The sequence below is a fragment of the Poecilia formosa genome, unplaced genomic scaffold (assembly GCF_000485575.1).
Source record: "Poecilia formosa unplaced genomic scaffold, Poecilia_formosa-5.1.2 Scaffold391, whole genome shotgun sequence".
In the NCBI taxonomy this organism is placed as follows: domain Eukaryota; kingdom Metazoa; phylum Chordata; class Actinopteri; order Cyprinodontiformes; family Poeciliidae; genus Poecilia; species Poecilia formosa.
Genome location: NW_006800330.1, coordinates 16,855 through 27,699, shown reverse-complemented (window position 1 = coordinate 27,699; position 10,845 = coordinate 16,855). Strand labels below are relative to the sequence as shown.

At 37.7% G+C, this 10,845-nt stretch overlaps 2 protein-coding genes across 2 annotated transcripts in view; one reads left to right on the top strand and one right to left on the bottom strand.

The window, feature by feature from the left end:
* LOC103154576 (GTPase IMAP family member 4-like) overlaps nucleotides 1-1,872 on the top strand; it is a 7,300-nt gene extending 5,428 nt beyond the window's left edge. Inside the window, exon 3 of the mRNA XM_007575908.1 lies at nucleotides 1,852-1,872. Within this exon, the coding sequence (XP_007575970.1) occupies nucleotides 1,852-1,872 (21 nt within the window). The remainder of the gene's footprint in view (nucleotides 1-1,851) is intronic.
* A 3,179-nt stretch (nucleotides 1,873-5,051) lies between these two features.
* The window catches only part of LOC103154573 (GTPase IMAP family member 8-like), a gene marked incomplete at its 3' end in the record, with an annotated part of 17,432 nt that continues 11,638 nt past the window's right edge, over nucleotides 5,052-10,845 (bottom strand). The window contains exon 4 of the mRNA XM_016662816.1: nucleotides 5,052-5,785. Coding sequence (XP_016518302.1) covers nucleotides 5,052-5,785 — 734 coding nt within the window. The remainder of the gene's footprint in view (nucleotides 5,786-10,845) is intronic.

Genomic DNA, 10,845 nt, shown 5'->3' with positions numbered 1-10,845 from the left:
GTATTTTCCGGACTATGAGCCGTTTATATGTGGATTTTTCTTCAACCACCAGGGGGCGCTTTAGCAGGAAGTGAATCATTGGTTACCAAAGTGTCCACAAGCAACAAAATGAGTAAGAAACGGATCAGGTGTCTTTGGAAAGTTTATTTGCAAAGGGGAAAAGGCCCAGAGAAGAGACAGGAGGATGGATTTATCATGGACCGGTAGATGAGTCCCACATTACAGGCCCGCTCTGTGTAACATGCGGCGACCGGCTGCTAAAGAGGCAATGAAGCTTCAAACTGCTTCACCACGTACAGACCCAGCAGGCTGTGGATATGAGCAACACCTCGGGTGTCATTGTCTCCCATCACTCCCAGATGGGACCGTCTTGTTGCAGAGAAACAAGCTCAGGGCTCCTGTTAGTCGTTATCATGAGTTAAAATTTTCACGAAAGTAAAATGTTCGTTTTTGTGGCGCTTCTGTTATTTTCAACGTTACCATAGCGACCAGAGTCAGAGCGTTTGGGCAGTGGTCGAGAGGAGATGAGTAGAGTTTGTGAGACACATGACCTTAGAAATACATCAGTCTAAATTTGATCTTCTGCTGTTTGTCAAATGTTTTGGTTATTTGGGACTCAGCTTGTTCATTTTAAAAATTACCCGTTTGTCAAACTGTTTTCTTTGGTATTTTAAACAGATTTTAAGCAAAAATGGGAGTAAATCATGTTTTTGTTGCAGGTTGCTGGTAGCAAGTGCAGAAAGCTGACCTTTCTTGAAACGCCAGAATGAATCACAAGTTAACAGAATAGTGTAAAACTGTGACAGTTTTTGGTTTGTTTTGGACCTTTCTCCTCCCAGCCTTTGAACACGCCCTGCAGCAGCCTGAGGGAAGCGTGGAAAGAATCCAGAGTCTCGTCTGGATGTTGTATAAAACTTCAGAGTCCCTGCTGACACGTGGCAAACACATAACCATGCAGGAAGCTGGAACTGGAGCTTTGACTTCACCTCAGACCTGCAGGGATGATTTCACTTCTGGAATATTTGTCAAATATATTTAATAGGTAACATACTTCAAACAGAAACTTGAAAATACTAGGATCTTTAGACTTAATCACTATAAGTCATCTAAATATTTATAAATTTTGCTTCTGTTGACAAGAGTTCAACAATTTTTTAAAGACATTTAATTAGATAATTCAATAAAACAATTATAATTAATGATTGTGATTCAACAACCTATAACAAGCATTACCTTGAACTTATAATTTTCTATTTGACTGTATCAGTCTAGGATGTTATTGTGGAGGAATTTTTACCCACTTTTTGTGTATTAGAACGAACCTATTTGAACTAAACTCTGATACTACTGGTACAAAGTATGACTTGTATATTTTAAAAAGTAATTTTCACCATTTGTGGTGAATTTCTGTGATATGCTGTCTAGTAAAATTTAATGGAAGAATAATAACTTTGCAATTGTTTTAAAGGTTATATCAATGTATCTAAAAAGAGGAAGGAGAGCCTATAAAAAACCTGGTTAAACTGAAAATATGACTACAGCTAATATTAAATAGATAATGAAAATATTTGGAGTATTTTCTCATAATGAAACAGTAGCTAGGGGCTGCACAGTGGTGCAGTTGGTAGAGCTGTTGCCTTGCACCAAGAAGGTCCTGGGTTTGATACCCAGCCTGGGGTATTTCTGCATGTTCTCCCTGTGCATGGTGGGTTCTCTCTGGGTACTCTGCTTTCCTCCCACAGTAAAAAAACGTGACTGTCAGGTTAATTGGTCTCTCTAAATTCTCCCTAGGTGTGAGTGTGTGTGTGCATGGTTGTGTATCCTGTTTGTCTCTGTGTTGCCCTGTGACAGACTGGCGACCTGTCAGGGTGACCCCTGCCTCTCACCCGGAACGTCAGCTGGAGATAGGAGATGGGCACCAGCACCTCCTGACCCCACAAAGGACAAGGGTGTACAGAAAATGGATGGATGAAACAGTATTTACTGATTAGATTAAGGTTTATGTGTCTCAGTACAGGATTAAACAGAGTGAGCCAACATACTGACAAATAGGACAATGATTACAGTAAAATTATAATAACATTTTTAAACGAATTGCAAGACACTGAGGTCAGAGGTGAATTACATTACACTACCTTGAGCTCAACTTCATTTATCAAGTCTGTGTTGTTTATGTTTCTCTTTTGAGAAACATCCAGTTAAAATTTGTTCTTTTAGTATTTCTGCATCAGTAGCAATTGCTAGGTGACAACTATAACCTTACATTATTTCACAGGCCTTAGCAAGAAATTTTCCAGCTAGTGCCAGATGATAGAAAAGATCATGTTCTTCAGCTTCAGTTCTGGCCTCAGAAACATGCATGGACTGCAGCTTGGATTTTTCTGCTTGAATTTCTCTCTCCTGCTGCTCCTTCAGTTGTTTTTTCATGGTTTCAAACTCCTTCTCTCTCTCTTTTCTCTCTACCTCTCTCCTTTCCATTTCTCTCTTTCTCTCCTCATTCATCTCCTCNGAAGCAATAGTGATAGTTTGTGGACTCATTTTAAGAGATAAAAGACGTAACAAAAAGAAAAGGCGGTGGATAAAAGACAGCGGGAGCAGCCGCTCTATTTGCTCCACTATGATTTGGAGGTGACTGTGTTTTTTCATAGTTCACATTTTTAACTGAATAAACATAATAATGACCTTTAGATTTAATAATAAACATTTCCACATATCTCCGATATCCATCGGACTCTCAGTTGCGCGATATGTGAGCTGTTTGGGATTCCCCTCTGTTCTTACGTTACCGCGCGTTTTGATTGGCTACTTGGCCAACTGCCAATAAAATCCAAGAAGAAGAAGAGGAAGAAGAAGAAGATGATGATTATTGGCTATGTCATGGTTCAGGGTTTGGTGAGGTGAGATGAGACGCAGGCAGCCAGGATGAAGGTGAAAATGATGAATTTAATGATTCAGAGTCCACAGGAAAACAGACTTAGACAAGGGTGATACACGACGGCACAGGGAAACAGTTACAAATGACGAGGATCTGACAACGAACACAGACAACAGGTGGGGCTAAATACACACAGGGTAATCAGGGGGATACGACACACCTGGGGAGCAATCAGAGGACAGAGACTCAGGGAACAGGACTACACAGGGAAAACAGGACTGAACACAGAAGAACTCAAAAATAAACACACAGAAACACAGATCACGACAGGCTACCTGTCAACCCAAATAGGGTATATTCAGTATTTAGTGGGAACACCAACATGCAGAAGCCTGATCTGAATGTTCATTCCCCCTGCCCTCTCCCCCCCGGGGCGCAACAAAATTTCCAAGTCTTGACCGGTCCGCGGTAATAAAAAGGTTGGGACCACTGATTTATCTCATGCTAGTAGCAGACACGAAGGATCAGCACTTTTACTGTTACAGTTACCGTTCGGAAACTAATGTAATCAGTTCAGTTAAATCTAAACTTGGCAATTTTTTCTTTTTCAACCCTAATAAATGTGATATTCAATTGACCTGTTATGACTCAGATTTTGGGTCAACCCCCCTCTGCTGCTGCATCGTTGTGGAAAACCTGGAGCGGCAGATTTATATGTGTTTACTGGTTTAAAAAAAACAAACAAACAAACAAAACAAAACAAAAAAAAACCTTTGGGGTTGTGGCTTATAGTCCAGTGCGGCTCATAATTCGGAAAATACTGACTATAATCCTTCCTGGATTTCTTCTGTGAAGAACCCAGAGGGGGTTATTTAGTTATTATTTATTTCATTAATAGTATTATTATTTATTTCCTGACTTGTTTTGTGAAGAACCCAGAGAGGGTTATTTGATTGTGCTTTCTGGAAAACAATATATTTTTACATTTAGGCTCTCCTGCAATCGTCACACTTTTTCTGTTACAAACTGACTCCGGCCCCCCACCAGAGAAGGGAAAAGTTATGTGGTCCTCACAGGAAAAAGTTTGGGGACCCCTGCTTTATTACAATGTTTTTTCACTTTGCATGAAACAAAACATTAGGTGATAACTTTCAGTGACACATATGTAAATTAAATACTATGAGAAGAGAAAAGAATTATTTAGAAAAAAAACATAAAACTGTGACATAAATTTGTATTTAGTCCCTTTTACTTCTGACTAAACCAAGTTATTGAAGTAATTTAATCTCAGTATGAATCCAGATGTTTCAGCATCATGATCTTGGTTTTGTCAGATGATTCTTCCAGGTAAGTGGTTCTTTTCCACTGTCGCCACAAACTTGCCCGTAATGTTGGACTGCTGAAAAATCAATAACTTGATAGAGTCGTCTGGGTTTCCTTACATAGACCAGATGGACCATAATTTCTCCACTGGCATTACATGATAAAGTGTGGACTGTACTGGATTATAGACATAACTACAGGAAACAGGATTTGAATCTGAGAATATAATAATCACGAAGGACAAGGGTGTACAGAAAATGGATGGATGAAACAGTATTTACTGATTAGATTAAGGTTTATGTGTCTCAGTACAGGATTAAACAGAGTGAGCCAACATACTGACAAATAGGACAATGATTACAGTAAAATTATAATAACATTTTTAAACGAATTGCAAGACACTGAGGTCAGAGGTGAATTACATTACACTACCTTGAGCTCAACTTCATTTATCAAGTCTGTGTTGTTTATGTTTCTCTTTTGAGAAACATCCAGTTAAAATTTGTTCTTTTAGTATTTCTGCATCAGTAGCAATTGCTAGGTGACAACTATAACCTTACATTATTTCACAGGCCTTAGCAAGAAATTTTCCAGCTAGTGCCAGATGATAGAAAAGATCATGTTCTTCAGCTTCAGTTCTGGCCTCAGAAACATGCATGGACTGCAGCTTGGATTTTTCTGCTTGAATTTCTCTCTCCTGCTGCTCCTTCAGTTGTTTTTTCATGGTTTCAAACTCCTTCTCTCTCTCTTTTCTCTCTACCTCTCTCCTTTCCATTTCTCTCTTTCTCTCCTCATTCATCTCCTCTTTCTCCCTCTTCCTCTCCTCCTCTCTCTCTTTCTTCTCTCTCTCTCTCTCAGCCTGGATTTGCTCATTAATTTTCTGCATCTCTTTCTCATATTTTTCTTTTATTTTTCTCTCCAGTTCTTCTTTCTCTTTGCGTATTTTCTCTTCTTTTTCCTTCAGGATTCGTTGTTTCTTCTCTTCGATCGCCCTCTCAGCCTCTTGGAACATCTCATTGGTGTAGTGACTTCCTCCATTCCTGTCAACAATGGTTCTGATCTTTCTCAGTAGCTCAGTGACCTGAGGTTTCTTATCTTGTAGTTTATTGTTGAAGATATGATACTGGTTGTTACATCTGGACACCAGATCCTGGAGTTCTGGGCTTTCAGACAAATACTCTTCGATGTTGCATTCAAGGTTGTCTCCATGGGTAAACAGAACCATGCTGTATCTGTTTGCTGCGTCTCCAAAGATATCTTGAATCATTTGCACTGATTGTTTTTCCTCTTCTGTGAATCTGCCGATTGCAACGACCACCAGGAAGATGTGGGGTCCAGGAGCGGCATAGCGGACGCACTGACCCAGATCCTTGGTGGTTTTGTCCTTTTCAAACCTGGTGTCGAACAGACCTGGAGTGTCAATGACAGCAACCTGCTGTCCGTCCACATTACTGCTGCTTTTGGAGCAGTTTACAGTCATGGATTTGGCGCTGCATTTGGACTGAAAGCACTGGCGACCCAGAATGGTGTTACCAGTAGCGCTCTTCCCAATCCCAGTCTTCCCCACCATCACGATCCTCAGCTCAGTGTTGTTTGTAATGTTGGTTCCTGTGAAAAATAAGGTTTAATTGTGAGTGTGAGCACAAAGTTAAGTTATTTTATGTATTTGTTAAGTTTATGTGATAGGGACAGATACACAATAACACAGATAAACTGAGTGAAACTCTTATGATTTGTTACTAGAAAGACTTTTATAAACAACAATGAAGTAATATTAACAAAACGTAGTTTGAAACACATGAAATAGGGGAATTAAAACATTATAAGCACATTATACATGAATACAGAGCTGGTTTTGACAGAGTTTGGTTTGTTTTTTAATCATGTTGAAAGTGGTCATAGGCTTTAAGTTGACAAAGTACCAAATTGTGGACCCTCTCACAAAGTAGCTCCGGTAGTTCTACCATTTTGAAACTGTCACAACATGACAATTTCAACAAATACGTAAATTTTATTTATTTTTTATTTTTTATAACACTTACATATTTCTGTATAAAGTCACTTAATGGTTTGGATGGAAGCCCATTTAAACTTTTAAAGCTGCAGTAAATGACATTTCCCCCCAAAATGTATGCTTTTTACATATTTAATTACCCTAAATTGTCAATATATTGTGATGGTGTAATATGAGATGGTTAATCAGTGAAAAGATCTATCTCCTTCACCTCCATACAGAACTATTATTGCAGTCTGAAGAAATGCACCGTTCCCAAACAAAAACAACCAATCAGAGCCAGGAGGCGGGTCCTAGCGCTGTCAATCATCCACAGAGAGCAAGAGAGGAATGAGCAGCGCCACATGGAGGGGTGGCTGGGAAAATACAGAGGAGCACAATTTTTCACAGCTCATTTGTCGCATAACATGTGGTCACAACATAGCGACAGTTTCAACAAATATGTAAAAAAAATGTTTTTATAAAACTTACATACTGCATCTTTAATATTTGATCTTCATTTCATTTCATTTCTTACAGCTTTGTTGATTTTTATAACATGGCTTTTAAAATTTAGCTGACAAATTCAGATAAAGTTCCTTTTGTCTACTCTTTCCACCAGTTGATTTATGTCTGATTCGAATGGTTAAATCGAGAAGAGGAGAAAATGAAGATGTGTGAGACTCCAATATAATAATCATCTTATATATTTAGCTGCAGCTTAAATTCAGGAATTTAAGATCATGTTAAAAACAGTCTATGGCCTTTTACACAAATCTATCCTAAAAAATTTAATCTATGATTATATTTGTACATGAGCTAATGCCAGAATAACACAAGAGAAGACTAAAGTTGCATATTTACATGTTTCTGTTGGATATTTCCTACATAAGAACAGACTCAGTATCCTGACTCACCGTAGTTGTAGGTCTTATTTTCCATGGTCAGTCAGAGAGCAGTGTAGACTCTTCAGCTGCAGTCAGGTAATGAACATAGTTTGGATTGTGTGCAGGCCTTTTTAAAGATTCCTGCAGCTGAAATGAAACTGAAACCGGAGCTTTGATTGGTTCTTACTGTCCCTGGTTTTTTAAAAAATGACTTTTGTGCTTAACTTGATACACATAAAACTCAGCTAAAGCATTTTCTAGAGGTTGTTTTTATTTGTAAGACAATCACTAATGAGTTTTTAAAAATAATCTGTCCAGCAGCATAAAGAAGATATTTTCATTTTTTTTTCCATATTCAAAACGCAGTAAAATAGCCTAAAATACAACTATAACATATTTCAAAGTGAGTTACATACACAATACATTATACCATAATACTGCTGAGTGGTTTCGATTTGATTTAAATCCAGGTTGGATTTTCTCTTGCTCTCCCCTTCCTCATTTAATTTTACAAGAAATAGGAACAAATATGGAACAAATGAGTGAAACTGAGAACAAGCTACATTTGGTTCATTGTTTCATTAATTCTCTTCTGGATTTGTGTCTCAGCTTTGTTCTTTCACCTGGGACAAACTGCTTTTTCCTGTTGCTTGTATTACATTTTACTTCACACAACTGTCTTTTTTACACATCTTTATTATTGAATTTGGAGATCAGGCTCAATATGTACCAGTGTACAAATCAATCTAAGTCAAACCAACAATTTTGAAACAACTTATATCTGAATCAAACAAAAATGGGACAAAAAACAAACAAAAACAGAACAACAACAATAAAAAAAAAATCATGCCGTCTCCCAAAAGACTTGCCAAAATATCTGAGAGGGATAAACAACTGGGCTCTGATTCAGCCCGGTACTGGTATGTTTTGGGTCATTGTCATGTTGCAGGGTTGAGTTCTGCTTCAAACTAAAGTTCAAAGAAAGATTGTTTCACGTTTTCAACAAGTTTCTCTGATATTCGGTAGAAGTCATGGAGGGTTAGATTTGATGGAGTGTTTGTCAATATCCATTTCAAATCTTGGTAGATATTCTAAGTTGGATTTATATGTTGGTCAGTCTCAAGTTTTTTCATCCTTTACTATCTTTTATTCCAGGATTGAGCTGTTTTTATCCAACGCCCTGTCAACCCTGACCAACAGTAAGCAACTTAAACTAATGCATGACTCGGTTTAGTCGTGTGGTATGTGGTTAGGTTTGTGTGCGAGTGAACGGGCGTGTCCTTGTTCTGTAAGGAAACATGTAGTTGTTGGTTTCAGTTAACCTCAAACTAAAGAGAGAGATTATGGATTCAGTGAAGAAGAAGAACACACAAAGCTTCGCTAGAACAACATAACGCCCTGTTCATCAAACTGGACACACTGGTATATCTGTCTGTAAAAAAAAATCCTCACCCAAACACTGACAAGAGAATTTGACAACAAAAAAAAAAACATCTTCAATCTTCCTTCTTCCTCTCTGTCTCTCTCTTATCTGTCCATCATTCATTCTTTCTCCCTTTCGTCTATTTGCCATCCTTTGACTTTGTTTTCATTCTGTCACCTCTTTCTCTATTTCATCCTCATATTTAAAGGGGATGGAAACCAGTCTACTCTTGGGAAGCTCTGATCTTTGAGACAGAGCAAACAGGGTGAATTATTTTCTCATGCCTGCGTAGTTAGTAGTAAATGAATCTGTGAATAATAGACATTGTAATGATGAACACTGGAAATAGCAAAAACGTATTCAATTCAGTTCAGTTTATTATAACATAGCGCCGATTTACAAGTGTCGCTTCAATTCAATAACACATACTTTCCAATTGAACCTAGTTTTCAGCAGTACAGTATCCTCAATTAATTATTCACCGCAGATCAAAAAGTTTCTTTTTTTATTTTTAATATAGAGATTTATTTTACATCAAAGCACAAGATAAAAACACAAAGCAAACAAAGAAGAAGAAACAGAAAATTTAGTGTTTTATTGAATTATATTAAAAAGTTTCTAGCTAAAGAAACTCAGCAGATTGCATTGAGTTACTCCTCCTAGATGAACACATGGCAACATTAGATTGTGTTTTTGTTGACTTTACAGCAATCCCTCATACCAGGCATGCATGTAGCAACAGTGGAGAGGAAAAACTCCCCTTTAACAGCAAGAAACCTCCTGCAGAACCTGGTTTATAGGATTTGAAAATAGATGTATTAAAATTAGAAAAGATTGCACCATAATACTGAACAGAAATGAAATATATACTGAAGATTCAGTCTTTTTGGGCTACACTGATTAAATGTACTGCATTTGCACCCACAAAATGCCACAATCCTGTCCACTTTGGCATTTAGTGACAAAAATGCTAAACGTTATTTGAGCTCTAATTAGAGAAATGGGTCCCTGGAATGTTTACTGGGAATGTTCCACTAAATTATACTCATATAATAACATATAATAATTTGTGATTTATTTTAGTTTTCCTTTGGGCATCCAGATGTTCATGGTTTTCCAGGTCCTTGCTGCTGGTTTTCAATGCATTTAGTCACTCTGAAGGTTGTGCAGTTGTAGGTCCAAGTTGTAGGGAATCTTCCTCTTCACATAAAACCAACCAAGCAAAACAAAACCTGATTGTTGAATGCTCAAAGATCTTTCTTCCTACCCTGACAAAACAAGCTTTTCTGTTGTAATCTCCCAGAGCTTTTTGTTTGCCTGTGATCTGCTGGCATTTATGGTATGTACTGTATGTGCATGCTGACACATTACCAAGGTGTGTCTCTTTGTGTTTGGGTAACGATGTTTAAAATTTCTCAGCTTGGTGGAAACAACACAGGTTTTTATACTAGAGTTCACCAACTCAAATTTAAGACTTTTAAAGACCTTCTTATAACCATTACGGATGAAATTGAAGATGCATATCACCACAAAAGTACAAACAAATGCAGTGACTCGTAATTGCATGAAAAATTGATTCATTTTCTTGGCAAAACAGAGTATCTTCAGTCAGAGGCTTCTTTCGATGTGCTGTAACACAGACCACTACAGGAGATTTTTCCTGCCAACAGCCATCTCAATAACTCTTTGAAGAATTTTAATTAATGAGTTAAAACAACTTTTCATTTCCATTTGGGATTAATAAAGTATTTCTGAATTTGAATTAAACTGAAGTTGAAAATATAGAAGAAAAGCAAAGCAAAGCAAAGCAGGTAGGTGTACATGTTATTGATTAACAAATTAATCTGAAGTTGATTGAGCTTATTTTGATCTTATTTCATTGATTAGTGGCCATTTTTGGAGACAGAAACATGCCATGGTATTGATAGCGATCTGAAAGTGCTCATGCATCACATCACGTCACGTCATGTCACATCACATCACATCACGTCACATTCTGCCATCAAGACAGGTTTTTCAGAGCTTTTTGTTTGCCGTGTCTGCTGGTATTTGTGGTCTGTGTCATGCTGGCACATCATCGAGGTGTGTCTCTTTATGTTTGGGTAATGATCTTTAAAATTTCTCAGCTGAGTGGAAACAACATGTTTATCTCTACTAGAGTTTCTGCAAGCCTCACCAACTCAGATTTAGGACTTTTAAAGACCTTCTTAAAACCATTAGAGATGAAATGAAGGCCAAAAGTACATAATAATCCTCTGTCGACTTCCTCTTGGGGCACTAATTGTCTCTCTCCGTTTGTCTCAAGAGACAAAAAGAAACTTTGTGGCTGATGAGTTCAAGGGTT